This window comes from Xiphophorus couchianus, chromosome 20 (genome assembly GCF_001444195.1).
Source record: "Xiphophorus couchianus chromosome 20, X_couchianus-1.0, whole genome shotgun sequence".
NCBI classification, from domain to species: Eukaryota; Metazoa; Chordata; class Actinopteri; order Cyprinodontiformes; family Poeciliidae; genus Xiphophorus; species Xiphophorus couchianus.
In genome coordinates, this window is record NC_040247.1 from 9,842,371 (window position 1) to 9,858,461 (window position 16,091).

The 16,091-nt window shown below is 36.1% G+C and overlaps 1 protein-coding gene across 1 annotated transcript; it reads left to right on the forward strand.

Moving 5' to 3' along the window:
* Positions 1 to 484: 484 nt before the first annotated feature.
* st7l (suppression of tumorigenicity 7 like) lies at positions 485 to 14,847 on the forward strand. The gene is made up of 15 exons (XM_028003208.1): positions 485 to 676; positions 1,086 to 1,168; positions 2,183 to 2,342; positions 2,427 to 2,481; positions 2,632 to 2,747; positions 2,873 to 2,951; positions 3,348 to 3,436; positions 3,815 to 3,915; positions 4,021 to 4,135; positions 4,242 to 4,314; positions 4,410 to 4,512; positions 11,082 to 11,232; positions 11,371 to 11,463; positions 11,556 to 11,695; positions 13,547 to 14,847. The coding sequence occupies exons 1-15, from the start codon at positions 508 to 510 to the stop codon at positions 13,640 to 13,642; spliced, it is 1,623 nt and encodes a 540-aa protein (XP_027859009.1). The 5' UTR covers positions 485 to 507; the 3' UTR covers positions 13,643 to 14,847.
* The last annotated feature ends 1,244 nt before the right edge of the window (positions 14,848 to 16,091 follow it).

The window sequence follows — 16,091 nt, forward strand, 5'->3', positions numbered from 1 at the left end:
GTTCACTGTTTATCAGTAAATTACAGAAAAACTTTCAGATTTTGCCCTAATTCTGGCTTGGTAAAATATCAATCCAGATTTATTCCAGAATCGTGTTGATGGCTACAGAAGCATTGATTCCTCTGCAACGTTTATCCAGATATTAGAGGGGTTATTTAATTGTGTGGATTAAAGAAAATCAACAGAAATTTCCAACTTCTGTGACAAATTTCTTGTTTTTAAAATTTGTTTAAGTTGGTTGTTCTATAATCATTCCAACTCATTAAAAAAAAACAAAGAAACACAAAGCCCAAAATGGATATTACATTCATGACCATCATGGTGTATCAAAACTTCTGGATGGCCCTTTAACTTGTTCAGTTAAATTCTTCACACAAGAGGCATTGACTTGAAAATGTTTTACAGAATTTTATTTTATTTCCGGAAATTGATTTCGCAACTACAAAATAAAAGCAGTTTGGCTTCGATGGTCACGTGACGCCACTGTTTACAGACATCCGGAGAAACATGGAGGACACCATTGGCAGTAATCCCCCATCTCTCGGATTTTTAGAGAAATTGAAGTCTTGGCTCTCCTGGTCATGGACTTACGTATGCTTCGTTTGGTTCGGCATGGTGCTGATTATGGTATATGTCGTGTGGAGTCCGCTGAAACTGCAGGAAACTCTTACTTCAGGTAAATTATTGCAGTTTGATGCTAGCTGCTGTTAGCCTTCGGGTTTGTAGCTTTTATCTCAGCAGCCGTTATTTTGACAGCTCGTTGTTTGTGTGGTCTGTACACGAACAAAGATGGTCTTTTGTGCGGAATTTGTCTGTTTAGTTACATTATATCATGTGATAGTTAACATTTTTCCCATTCTTAATGGATATTTAATTATTTTATGATTATGCTCTTTACATTAGTCGGTTAAATTAGCTAAATAGCGTCAAATGCGACAGCGGATATTTTATTGTCATATAAATGCAAAAAAGTAGTTATGTTTGAACTTTCATTTATTGTCATATTGAGAAACGGCACGGAAAACCACATTTATGTAGTTTAGGTTGCACAAATCTGACTGCTCTACTTCATGTTTGTCTTTCAGCTTCAGTGTTTCTGAACACTCTCACTCCTAAATTCTACGTGGCTCTCACCGGAACTTCTTCCCTTATCTCTGGACTTATCCTTGTAAGTTTCCAACTCGACTATAAAGCTTTTTATTTATGCTATCTCGGTACTAACTTTTCACTCACTGAAGGATACACCATCGCCAACCAAAGGGCTTTTGTTCTGCACATCTTTAGTGGGTATAAAAAGAAACAACCCTATTAAAGAGATTAAGACTTTGTTTTTTTTCTGGAACACACTGTCTTTCCACCTTCCTTTGTCAGGTGGAAAGTGCTAATAGCTTGAAAATAATTTTGTGCATATCTTATCAATGACACCTTTGGGCAAATTGACTCTGGCGGTGCTTTGGGAGCTGTCAGTGGACCTTGACTTTGACTTTAAAATGCAACTTCAGAAAATATCAAGAAAAACCAAACTGAGCAGGTGAACTTTATTTAGGGTTGACCATAAACACTTTAAATGATGGTAAATTTCTGCATCCTGGCAGGTGTTGAATGTTATGGTTAATTGTGAACAAAGGAGTGTGTGCACTTCTACAGAACCACATTTAAATTTTTAGGACTTTTTTTTTAACTTGACCAAGACTTTTAATAACTACTGTGGATGCATGTCTGTAATAAAATTCCAATTTCAAAACATGATCCCTTAATGAAAGTTCTAGGATAGTTTCATTTAGTCAAAACAATTATAAAAGTATTTTATTCTGTCTGAATTTAACTCTTTAAACACTTGTCAATATTTTTTTAAACAATTTTCTAATTGTTTAAAAAGCTCTATTTAAGAAAAGCCAAAAATGAAGTTTTGTTTTCGGGTCAACATAATGACTCACAAATGTTCAATTTCTTATTACATATTTTGGTACATTGCTATTTCTCTTTAACTCCTCATCTACCACCTTCTATTTGTGTCTTTTTGAATTTATTTAAACATAAGTATTTTTAATTGATTGTTTTGCATTGTTAAGATTTAGAATTATTGGCATGCTCTCTAATGTTAGCATTTATAATGGCATACGATTATAATAACTATTGCTTTGTAATTGTTTCTCGTCAATGTTTTTTTTACTTGGAACAGATTTTTGAGTGGTGGTATTTTCGCAAATATGGCACGTCATTTATTGAGCAAGTATCTGTGAGCCACCTGCGTCCTCTGCTGGGTGGTGTGGAGAGCAGCTCGTCGACTGGTCTCTTCTCATCAGTTAATGGAGAGGCAGATTCCAGACCCAGTGTTTCTGGTAAGTAAATATGAGCTTCATGTATTTAAAAGCAGTAGGAATCTTAGTACTCCATGTGCTGACAAGTTGTCCTGCTTTTGGTAGATTGCAAGGTCTGGAGAAATCCTTTAAACCTTTTCAGAGGAGCAGAATACAACAGGTATGTATGACAATAACTAGCTGCTGTTTTAACATTTTTCTAGAAAATTATAATTCATGACAGAAACCACATTTTATTAAATATATTATTTATGAGTGAGAAATTGTACTTATTTTGTTACATTTCTGATGAAATATATACATACTACAGGTACACCTGGGTGACAGGGAAGGAACCTTTGACCTACTACGATATGAACCTTTCTGCTCAAGATCATCAGACCTTTTTTACTGGAGATACTCAACAGTTAAGGCCAGAGGATGCAGGTTTGTTAGACTTTACTTCTAACTCATTGTTAAATAACCCTCTCTGCTCAAATTATAAAAAATAATAATTCTAAAGCAGGTCTCAGGGCCATGAGAATAAACCTTAGCTCATTATATCCCCATAGTGATGCAGAAGGCATGGAGAGAGAGAAATCCTCAGGCCAGGATCAGAGCTGCTTACCAGGCCATAGAAATGAACCATGAGTAAGTTCTACTTTTACACATCTGCCAATCATGTCCCAGATCATGCTACTGAAACTTCAAAAACCACTACATAAATCCATACTTTTTAGGGATTTACATTAGTATTTGACCTGTGAATCACCTGTCAAAGCTATGGAAGAGAAAATGTGTACATTTTAAACACTTGATTGGTGATAACCTATCACTAATAACAGTACAAGGTTGTTGTGAGACACACAGATGTGTCATAGGAGCTTGTTTGCATGTCTGATGAATCATCTTGAATATATGTTTTTTCCCCTTCTTATAAATTATGCCATTTTACATTGGTTACATCTGCAAAAAACAGTAGTTTCTAGTTGTCAAATTCAAAAGAGATATTTTGGGTGTTTTTTGTTCATTTTTGTGCATGTGCAGATGTGCCGCTGCATACGTGCTACTAGCAGAAGAGGAAGCCACAACCATCACAGAAGCTGAACGCCTCTTTAGAAAAGCACTGAGTTTTGGTAAGGATGGGCACGACTGAACAGTGATTCCTGAAATCCAAAAGCTGATCAATTAAAATGCAAGTCCACAAAGTTGGTGAAGATACTCAGCAAACTAATTGTCTATGGTAATGGATGTAGTTAAGTGTAATGTAAAATTCTGCATGCTCTTTTACAACACCAGATCTCAAATGTGTATAGTATTGACTTTAATCTGCAGTTGGTTCGTTATTTCTGTGAAGAGTTGTGCCATTATATATTGCTGTAACTTAGATCTCTGCTAATTAGCAGCTTCTTCTATATTCGTTCCGTTTACTTGATACATATTTTAATCCTACTTGTGTTCCGAATTTTTTAACACTTCTTTAATACTACATATATCTTCTTTGCAACCTACAGCTGGGAAAGATATCAATCTACTGGTTTACATTAAACGCAGACTGGCCATGTGTGCACGCAAACTGGGCCGGATTAAAGAAGCAGTAAAAATGATGAGAGATGTGAGTTTCTCTCAAACAAACTTATATCTGTCCAATTTTTTTTATATATATACAAAATAAATTTCAGAATATGTAGTGTTAATATGATTTAAAATCTCATTTCAGTTAATGAAAGAGTTCCCATTGTTGGGAATGCTAAATATACATGAAAATCTCTTGGAGGCACTATTGGAGCTTCAGGCGTACGCTGATGTCCAAGCAGTCCTCGCAAAATATGATGGTAAGACTAAACGGAATGTTGAAAATTTTGCAAGTAGTCGTAGAAAGTAGCTCAGATGTCGCAATAATTGTACAACATCCACAAAACTATTTCTGCTTTATTTTAGATATTAGTTTGCCAAAATCTGCCACTATCTGCTACACATCTGCGCTGCTGAAAGCACGGGCAGTTTCAGATAAGTATGTTCCTATTTGTCTTAACTAAGTAGTTGCTAATCTTGTAAATCATCTACTGTCCATATCATTTAAACCTACTGTCTGTGACTTTTTTTCAGGTTTTCTCCAGAAGCAGCATCAAGACGAGGGCTGAGTACAGCAGAGATGAATGCTGTGGAGGCGATACACAGAGCTGTTGAGTTCAATCCACATGTGCCAAAGGTCAGTAATAAGTATAAGATGGACCTCATGAAAGCTTTACATCAATGTAATATGTGATATTTAACTATAAAATAATGGTTTGGACTTAATAGTTTAGTAACTCATCCTACTTATAAACCCTAAATAAAAAGAAGTACCCCCTGACAATTTGATATTTTGAAATACCTGAAACATTTTCAATAACAATATTTATTTTTTTTAATCATCAGATGGAACAATAAGTGAAGCAATCAAGATCACTGTTTGCAGATAACAGTGTTGACATACTGCTGACTCACCAGCAGATGTCAGTGTGGGTCATTGTACCTAAAATCTCAGCATATTCTCAGTTCAGACAAGCCTTGTTGAACTCTTTGGCATATCTGTTCTTAATTTTTTTTATTTCATGCTTGCTTAACAATGCTTTGAAACGGTGTATGGTTTTCTTTTCTTAAGTGTACTGTTTAAAAAAATATCATAGGATAACAGAAGAGAGTAGTTAGTTTTGCTGGCTTTACATTGAACCGAAGGATCACGAAATTGTACCTGAAAGCCTCTTTTAAATCTTACATCAGTTACATGTTTTTGATTAAATATCACAGAAACATTCACAGTCACACATCCTCGTGTTCTAAAGAGGAGCGAGAGAGAATCTGTGTGTTAGTTTGTATGAATCTTAGTGACAACAACAATAATTTGGATCCATGCTTTGTGTTTGTTTATTTGGAGATCCAATGGCTACTCTTCCTGTGTTTCACATCACTTTCGTTTTAAAGTGAGAATCCTCATCGTCCTCCCCTGTCCTGGGAAGGAGGATGAGGAGAGATGGTGGGAGTCACCATCTCTCCTCTCAACACATACCCTCATTTTGCTTTCTTATCTTCCTATCTTCCCTTGCCCCATCTTCATCCAAAACTGAGCACACTTTTCATCATGATATATTTGAGCATTCAACATTTACTTTTTGACCCGGAATTCTGGGTCCCTCTCTCTCATATAAGAATGTATGGTATGAAAATGCAAACACTGAAAAGTGGGGGCAGGGTGTTGTTTTGAGCTGTCTGCAACGTCTGATGGATGAGTGCACCTGTAACTCTGCCCTTTGTAGAAATGTTCTCATCTCTTGAGCTACAAAAGATGCCTTGTAACTATTCTGTCTGACATGTAGTCCCCTTTCAGTTTCTGATCCAAAACACTCTAATCACACATTAGTCACTTCTAGAAAACTCATTTGAAATTGATTTAAAAATCAATGAGTCTTGAAAAACTCATGCAAATGTAAATACATTTGTTTTGTCGTAATTACATTTCTTGCGTAAAATAATCCACAAAAATAATTTATATTAAACTTAAAACAACTATATTAACAAATAAACGGATATTGATGTTTTATTGTTTTTTTTCCAACAGTAGGAGTAAAGCCCTAATTTACCAAAGAATGGGTCCTTTTTGTTGTGGCAACTGTGGCTCAGAAGGGATGGTAGTCATCTCACAATCTGAAAATTGTGGGTATGAATTCAGATTTCTTGATGTGTCCCTGTACAAGACACTTAACTCAAAGTTGTCTAATAATTTGCTTATCGGCATGTGAATAGATGAATCTGGCCCTAATGTGAAGCAAGTGAACTGTATGAGCAGAAAAGCCTTATATGATTTCAGTTTAGCATTTGTTATTTTGATCAAAGTGTATTTTTGTGTCCTTACTGTTCAGATCTAATTTACAGGGAAACACTGCTTACAAAAGCAGACTTTACAAAAGCAGACCTGTGATGCATTTAGGATGCATCACAGGTGACTTAATAACAACCTGTTCTGGTTTCAATATCAGAGCTGCTGTGAAGTAAAGCAAACAAATTAGAGGGGCTTTTCTTTTTTGTTTTTTCAAAAATGAAAAGAAAGGTACATTTTGCATGCACATGTACCGTATGTCTGAAAGGAAAAGAAACTGGTAAATGCCTTTCCCCTATTTCCAACAGTTGGATATGCACAGCCCCCAGCTACAGCATCAACACTCATATGGTCAAGTGGGGCTGCTCAACACATCAGTATGTTTATACTGGATAGATTTCCAGGTGTGAATTTATGTAACCAGGTATCAAACGGTGCTTATGATTTCACAATGAAACAAAATTAATTAATTTTCAGCATTTCTAAAGAGACCAGGGGAAATTAAGACAGCTGTTTTAGTAAACCTAATGATGCAAATTTTTAATAAGCATCATAGCAATTTTATCTTTTTAAATAATTGTGTTCTCATTGATTAGGTATAGCATAGTGTACACTAATATAATACATTACAACTGATGGCAGGATTACTAGAAACAAATATTTTTAATTCTATTACATCTTTTTGGATTATATTTCTTAAAAAGAAATTGACCTTTGAGAGTATCCTAAAAGATAAAAAAATTGGCCAAGAGCCCATCTGTAGTTGTGATTGTTGACACGTCTGGTGGTTAGAATCAGCTTGGTGCCCTAACTAGATGTTTTTAAAGAAGTCTTGTGGTGAATAAATTCATGAAGGACAAAGTGGTTTATATATGATGAGTGTGTTTGAGTTCGTTCAGGCTTGTCAAAACCAGTAAAAAGTTCACACACGTAATCTTTAGCCACATACAATTCGGTGTGTGGCTAAACGCTGTCATCCTCATGCACAGCTGCTTTCCCTTTTTCTTCTCAGGTTTTCTATCTTGCCTCAAGTTCTCCCTTGTCGGTTTCTATTTTGTTCTCCTCCTCTTCTTGTCGTTTTCTATTAATCTTCATTTCTTTTTTCCATCTGTGTGCCGATTCTATTTAGCCAATGTATGAACTGGTATTTCGGAAACTCGACAGTTTTGTAAATGGTTGCAGAGCCAACTACATGTCCCTGCTACCTTGATCTGCTTTACATTTACATTTACAACTCCATTTGGCAATCCACATTAATTTTTAAGCTTGCAGGGTTATCCAATCCCCCCACCCCCTTTTTTTTTTTTTTTTTTGCTAGTTTACTTCAACAGCAGTTTTTCATCGCACTATACTTTGGTCAATGTTCTCTGATCTAGATTGCTTGTCAGAGCTAGAAATATGGACTTTTCATGTTGCCACCAAAATAGGCTATTCAGTTTGTAAATTGAGACACAGAAACAGGATTAAGTTAGTTTGAAACAAAGATGCACAAGGTTTGATTTTGGCAGCAAAAATGGAGCAGCTATAGAGATTGCCATGTAGTTTCAGATTTATCTACAAGGTTTCTGGTATTTTACCTTCCTGTAGTAAAATTGGCTAAAGCTGTATGCTAATGAGTTTTTTTTTTTAATTTCAAGTTTCAAAAATGCATGCCCATCAATCATACAGCAACTACAAAGCTGATGTCGTTGTTGCTTGTATGTCAGAGGCAAAAAGAGCCACAGAAGAAAATCAGACAGGGGCTTATGGGTCATGTTCTGGGCTTATGAGTGCCCCAGGATAAAAGGAGAACACATGAAACTCAATCTCTTCATCAAAGAGGCGGCTGGGACTAAAGAGCCAGACCTCAGAACAGGGTGGTGGTGGTGGGGTGTGTGACTAAGGTGTCACCAAGTCTAATGCCATGGCATGTGAGGAAGAACAGCTGAGCGGCTCTCTAAATGGTTAATCTTAAAACACAGAAGAGGCAGGTCTGTGTGTCTGCTGTATACTCTCCGCTTGTTATCAACAACACTTCAGTATGGATAAAGACAGAAGTAAAGCTGGGAACAAAACTTACTTCTCTTTTTCAAGTAGATTATGTTACAGAAAGATTTTGCATTTGCTGACCTCTCCTTCCTTCCTCTAAAGGGTTGTTTCTGTCTGTGGGTTTCAAAATTTATTTTGTAGTGGTTATTTAAGACACAAATATGCAAAATAGATTTTTATTTTTAAATGGATTTTTCTTTATGCTTTTTGACCTTTTGTCAATGGATGAATGCAGCCTACATTTCTGATGAACGATTTTTTATGAATAGCAACTCCTCATATTGAAGAGATTTCAAAATCTGCCTTAACACAATTTCCTGTCTTACCATGTTTATTGGTGAATTAAAACTACATGCTATTTGGGTCAAAGTTTCAGAAAATTAAATGACTTTTATGGGGTTTCTCATATTTTAAGTATGTGTATTATGTTTGTAAATGAGATATGGATTTAATGTAGGCAACACTTTTCTGTTCATGTTGATCAAAGCGCTTTACATTTAAGCCAGATTCACCCAATCCTACTTACAAACCCACACAAATAACTCACCTTTTATGATTAACTAATTATCTAGGATAAAGGTACAATCAGTTGATTGAATCAAAATGTAGACCAGGTTGACATTAGTTCAAGAGTTCAGCATGCAGAGAAACATGCACAGTCAGTGCAGACTGAATGCCTGCATAAGATTCACATAGGATGAGGTCATGTCATAAATGGGATATTGTTGTGAAATTTTGGTACTTGGGTAATTTTTTTTCCCAGATTGTATCTATGATATTTATGGGATTTTATGGCATGTATGATATTTATGACATCAGCATAGTTGCTATGCTGATATCATATTTTGGCAAGTCCAAATAGTTTTTTGGCAGTCTGGCTTTGCTGTAATTCAAATTGTGTATGCTTGCCATGTCAAATGCTAGGCAATGCTTGAACATTATTACTTAAAGCCATGGTTTTTTTTATTTGTCATTGAAACACAAAACAGATGTATAATAGAGGGAGAGCATATTTGTTTCCAGTGCTTTAATGAAGACAACAAAAAAACATTTCATAGCAATGTTTGAAAACTGTCTTATGTTCATGCTACACATTCTTATTGATTCTTTCACATCCATGTGAAAGACTAAAACAGCATAGAGAACACGAGTGGTTGTATACCTTGTGTGACTGTCAAACTGAGAGAAATGAAAAGAGAAGTTGTAGAAAGAGGAGGATGAGCCTGGTCTGACTGGGCAGGCTGCGATCCAGGGGGCGAGGGGTGAAGCAGCATGGTCAGGCTGGTTGGCTGAGCCTCTGACCATGGAGGGGATTAGACAGGATTAACTCTGGGCCAACCTTCCCAAAGTGTCAGTCTGAGATCCAGAGCTCTGTGATGCTGGCCGCCTGGGAATCCAGCCCAGGGGGCCCCCAGCCTTGCACAGGGGTTTTGTTCTGCAGACTCCCTTGCTACACTTGGCACCACAGAGGTAAATTATAGAGTGGCAGGTTCATCATAGTGCAGCTAATAGTGACTTCCTTAACATTGCATAATTTAACTAATATATATGACAGAAAAACATAAAAAAACATTAAACAAAACACCTTTACTTGTATTTCAAGAAGCTTGTCATCTGTTATTTCAGGCAGACTGCCTGTTTTGTCAGCTGTTATCAACTCAGTGGTCAAAACTAAGTCACTGAACAAACTTGCAGTTGGTAAAGAATAGGGGGCTGATCTGGGCATGTTACACATTCATAAAATGAACAATAACAGAAAGCTTGGGAACACCCCAGCCTCTCCCCTCTCTACAATTGCAAAACAAGGCTCTCAAAAATACCTCACAAATACTTCACATGATGAAAATATATTTTCAGTCTGCAGGGAGTTTAGCGGGACGAGTTGCTCAATTCGATTCAGGCAAGTACTGACTGAGAAACTATTAGTGGAATAAAAGTAAACTACTGAAACTACATAAAAAGTATTTCAGATTTTTAAAATGTTTAAGCTTTTTAAATAGATACAATATTACACCACATCAAATACATTGATGCATTCATTTGAAAACAAGGTTGTACAACTTTAATTTATAATTGGGTTGAAATATGCACTTCCTGTGTTCACATAAAATACATAGGTGATGTTTCCAAATGCTTTATCTTTTTCCTGCCTTTTTATATCAGTTTTGTTTTCTTGAAACAAATGTCTATTTTTTATGTATGGTGATTGTGGCATCATGCTGTAGGAAGGCTTTTACTCTGAGAAAATTGGTAGAATTAGTGAGAAGATGGATTTAGCTAAATAGACTTATGGGGTAAAAAAAACCTAAATCTTTTGTTAGCTGCAAAAGATTTAAGGCTGTGTCAAAGGTATGGCCAGAGTTGCAATACGATGGATAGATCAAAGCATATTATTTTGCTTAGACAGCCTAGTTAAAGTACAGATTTAAATCCAATTATGAATCTGTCACAATTCTTAAGAATTAATATTTACAGATATTATGTATCCAATCTGACTGACCTTAAGCAGTTTTACCAAAACAAACTTACAAAGTTTTAAGTCTTAATATGTTAAAATTTAGTAGAGATGTTCCCCAGAAGCACTCAAAACAAAAGGCCAAATACAAATATACGCCACACTTTTCAGCTCCTTACTTGTAATACTTTTTAAAATGATGTATAGTTTTCCTTCCACTTCATATTTCCACTTCACATTACTTTTTGTTGGTCTATCTCATAAAATACAAATAAGGTACATTGGTGCTTTGGACAAAATGGGGCAATGTTCAATAGGTATTGGTTTTTTGCAAAGCATCATATGACTCTGACTTGTGCTCAAACCCCAAAACGAATTGGAGACCATGCAAGACAAACATTTAACATTATCATAATTTTTTTTATTTCCCCATTTATAGTACTTGTTAGAGATGAAGAGCCTGATTCTGCCTCCAGAGCACATCTTAAAGAGGGGGGACAGTGAGGCAGTAGCATACGCTTTCTTCCACCTTCAACACTGGAAGAGAGCAGAAGGAGCCTTAAACCTGCTACACTGCACCTGGGAGGGCAGTATGTATCACGTTTTGTATTCTTGTTTTACTGCTATCTAATTCTATGAAATATGTCCTTTTTTCTTTGTCACATTTTTTTCATATTTTCCTAATGTCTTGGATAAATCTTTGTTATAACCAGTGTCTGTCATTTCAGCCTTCCGGATAATTCCATACCCCTTGGAAAAGGGCCACCTATTTTACCCCTACCCAGGATGCACAGAAACAGCAGACAGAGAACTGCTCCCCTGTACGTTTCAGCAGCTTCAGCCTGGTCTAGAAGGGTTTATCTTCTCTTTATAACAACTTTCTGGGTGTCTTTTTCTCTTATTTTTGTTCCAGCTTTTCATGAGGTGTCTGTATACCCAAAGAAAGAGCTTCCCTTCTTCATACTCTTCACAGCAGGTCTTTGCTCTTTCACTGCCATGCTGGCCATGCTCACACATCAGTTTCCTGAGCTCATGGGTGTTTTTGCCAAAGCAGTAAGTATTGTCACTGCATAACTCTGTCATATTACGAACATCTATTGATATTGATTTTAAATGTTTTAAATTAATTATTTAGAAGTTAGTCAGTTATCTTTTGCTAATTTATGGGCTTTTTGTTGAAAATACATGACTTTCAGCTTCTGTCTTCAATGTCTGCCAGTACCATAAGCTTCACGGCAGCCTAACCTTTAAAGGTTATAAATGTGTGAATGGGTTCCTATTACAGTTATTTGTTACAGAAATGTTAACTGTTTTTAACCACACTCTGAACCCTGGGGTAATCTTTTGTTTATGGTTGACTTGTTTATTATGTCTGACTACATAGACTCTTTGGGCCTTCCTTCGTCACAGAAACAAGGCCATAGAGAACATGTCGTGCTCTTTGCTTTGTTTCGTTAAAACTCGAGGGCAGAGTTTTACTTAACACCCAGTGTGCCTGGTTTGTGTAATGATCTTTTAGAAAGCATGAAACTGTTAAACTGAGGAATTCAGAGGTTAGCTTTGCGTTCTGAGGAGAAACAGATTTTAGTAAAGCTGCTGCTATGACTGCAGAGTTGTATTACAGTCTGCAGGTTTTATTATTTATGGGTATCTGTCATGCATAATAAGTTGAATTAATTTATATTATTAAATTGGATTGGCTTTACAAGATGATTTACTGTTTTATTTAAATTATTGATGTGTCAAACGCATCAATCAAACTTACGTAGCTTAATCATGAATGCAACGTCCATCAGCAACTCTTCAAGATACTGCAATTTTATTAGAAAATGTTCAGTGCTTTTCCAGGGCCTTTTATGGACTCAGTTTTATTTTTCTCTTTTTCATTTTTATTCCTAAACCAGCTTTTATATAAAGAGACCCCTTTACAAGTATGAATGGATTTTGAATTAAAGGGGGTTATTATGTATTTAACACATAGTACCCTTCTTTAGCACAATCATGCAAATATGTTACCTTCAACTGCTATGAAAATGGTGTATATATCAAACATAACTTGATTAGAAATTTGACTTCACACCATAGGTGTATCCGAAGCCTTGATATTGTCTCTTTAAGAGCATTCCGACACTCTACCTTCAACACGTCGTCACAACAATGCTTTTCCATGATACCTTTTGCAAGCTTTCTCAAGAGCTCAGCAGATGCAGTTTCACCAGTTGTTTGCTAATTGCTGCTGCAACTAGTCAGTGGGGGAGGTGCTGGGGAGGGGTGATCTGTGTGGTGGAAGCTCAGCTGTTGACTGAAGCTCCAAGGTGGAGTTCTGTGGAAATAGGCAGCACATTGTGTGAGCCCCTCGGATTTACAGGGGTTTAGGAACATCTAAAAGGTTGCCACGGGAGATTCAAGGATTCTTCAAACATGCATGAATGAGTCAAAAACAATACCTCGGGAAAGACATTATAACATGATATATAGGTCTTCTATATTGTCCTTCCCTAGTCTGAATTATGAAGCATGCTCCCCACATGTTGACTTTTTTTTTTTTGTATTTCTTTGCCTTTGATTAAAAAAAGTGGGCCCTACCCCTTAACTCTGTTCATATTCAGCCTTTTTTTTCAGAACCAAAAAAGTTAAGGAACACTTAGGTTACGTTACTTATTTATTTAAAAGTACAGAACAGGAAGCATGAATTTAAATGGTTGATAAAGATGTAGTTGTCACTTCATCTGTTCTGAAGTCTGACCATTAGTGTCATTACAAATAGAGCTGTTTTGGCCTAAGTCTTGCCTGATTATCTATGCATAATAAGTTAAATATATTTTGGTATTCCTTGACATAAAATCCGAGGATCTTTTTGGTGCGATGAATTAAGGCTTTGTGTTGCTTTTTCTTTACTTTCAGTTCTTCAGCACACTCTTTGCACCGCTGGGCTTCTTTGCAGACAAAATGGAAAACTTCATGCCGTCCAGTTTTTGGCACCAGCTGACTCGGATTTGACCTCATCTCTGTCTCACTCAGTCATTCACGTGTACACGCACACACACACACACTTAATGAAAACACATAAACACCAATCTCACTCAAAATTCTTGGACAAAAAGTGTTTGCTCTCCTGTCTTCAGCATTACTGTCCACTTGCTGCATTGTTACTGATTATATTGGCCGGGGTTGTATCAACACAGCAAAAACACTTCTTAGATGCTCTCCAACATGCTTTTAGCTAACAGAGGTTTTCCAAGAACTGATTTGGTGAATACCACTTGCAACTAATTATTCTGTCATGTTGTTTGTATTAGTAAATTCAGGCATTTTCAGTTTTCATCAGAAAGCTACTGTTAAAATGAAATGATTAAGATCTGCATCTCTAATGCCTATTAATCATTAAGTTTGTGTCTATAAAAAGTCATAAAGGAAACTATAATTTCTCATATGATGCATCTTCTCAGATGTGCCATATAATTTATCACTCTCCCTTCTTTTTAAGTTAAAAATGTACATGTCAAGCACTCAGTAGCTGATGTAAAAATAGACACATTCCTGAAAATACAACTCTTTAAATTACTGAGAACTGAAACCTAAGACTTATTCATCCACAAAGACTTTTAAATTAAGTCTCATTTAAAAAGAAAATTGAACTTGTTGAACAATTATTACATTGTCAGAACTAATTTGTCCAGTTGTAAATTATACTGACAAATCTTCACTTTGAGAGCATTTCCATAAGAACCATTATTGAAATAAAGTGCCTTTGTTAGTATTTTATGCCACTGAACACATCTAGTTTGATTACAAATGATTCCTTAAAAATATAAACAGAACTAATAATTATTCTGTTGTTAAAGGGTTTAATGAACTGACAAACTTTGCAATGGCTTACTAATCCTTTGTATGCCCTTTAAAATTGATTGTCCATCCTTTAGCTACACCAGTTTGTGTGCAGAGTTGCGGGGATCTGGGGCCTATCGCCAATGGCCATTAAGTGGGAGGCGAGGTAAACCCTGAACACAAATTGATCAAATGTATGGTAACTGGTGACTATGTTTCATTCCAAGCTGATTTTTAAAAGTTGATGACAAAATATCTGTATTATACTACTGAAATAAAGCAAGGCATGCTGAGGACAGGAGAATGTGTTCACAACTATAATTACCTTTCAATGGGTTTGACAGCAAAAACCTACAATAAATGTCTCTTCCCTCTCATGTGTGATGTTTCTTTTTTTCTATATATACTGAAGTTGAATGAGCTCCCCTATCGATGAAAAAACTCCTACCACATGATGCTTCCTCCTCAATATGTCACTTTAGAGATGATGTGTTCAGGCTGAAACCTTTTCTAGTTAATTCCTAATTTGAGTAACAAGAATATCCCAAACAAAGAGCACATTTGTATGTTTAATGCATGGGGTTCAGTGAAAACATTGTTGAGTTGTAAAGGTTTTTCAGGATGAATGACAATTCTTTCTTCTGACAGTAAACAATCCACATAAACTTCTGTGCCCTTGGGGCAGATTTAGCTCTGAGATGTTGTTAAACTGAGATGCTGATTTGATATAACTTTGTTGGCAGATAATTATTTTGATGCCATTCTTGTTGTATGTACAGACTTCAACTGGGATCACATGTGGTGGAGGACAAAGCACCACACAAATGGTTTTAAGTATGAGTAATAGTTTAGTGTTGTTTCTTTACTGTTGGCACAATTTAGCCAATTAATCAATAAATCAAGACATTAAGCTTCATTATTTTGTCCTCTGAATGCCACAGTCATAAAGCTAAAGTATCAAAGGAGCTTTGTATCCTTAAGGATACCATAAGGTCTTTATTGGTAATAAAAGAAGTGTGACTTAGTATAAAATCAGTCAAATATTTCTAGATGACCTTTGCAAATGTAAATTGCATCTAAAATAGTAAATAGACTGAACTTGTATAGCATTTTCCAGTCATTGTGACCACTCAAAGCGCTTTACACTAGAGTCACATTCATACACCGATACGCAGATTGGTAGACAACTTGGGGTTAAGTGCCTTGCCCAGTAGCACATCGACATGTGGCAAAAGGAAGCTGGAACTGAACCTACAACCTTCTGATCACAAGACTACTTTACTCACAGAGACACAGACAAAGTATACAGACTTGTCAGGTATACTTCAAGACCTTTCCCCTATTTCCTCCTGGCCCAAAGCTTCACTTGGACAAAAGAATCTGGCCTCAGTCCAACCTGAACAATTTCATCATCAGATAAAATTAATTTTGCTGAATGACAAAATACCTAAATTTAAAATGTCTTCATTAAGATATTCAAAAGCTGAACTTTTAATACAGATCAGTGCAAACCCAGGAGCGTTTTTAATTAGTCAGAAGTTATTGCTTACAACTTTCACCTTTCTAATCTGTAAGAGAAACGAACCCACCTCAGACTACTAAAGAAATTGAAAACAGACTA

Excerpts from the sequence above, each read along its gene's own strand:
- st7l (XM_028003208.1), top strand. The coding sequence starts at position 508 with ATGGAGGACACCATTGGCAGTAATCCCCCATCTCTCGGATTTTTAGAG. Across the intron at positions 2,343-2,426 it reads TTCCAGACCCAGTGTTTCTG|ATTGCAAGGTCTGGAGAAAT; the intron begins GTAAGTAAATAT and ends TGCTTTTGGTAG. Across the intron at positions 2,952-3,347 it reads GCCATAGAAATGAACCATGA|ATGTGCCGCTGCATACGTGC; the intron begins GTAAGTTCTACT and ends GTGCATGTGCAG.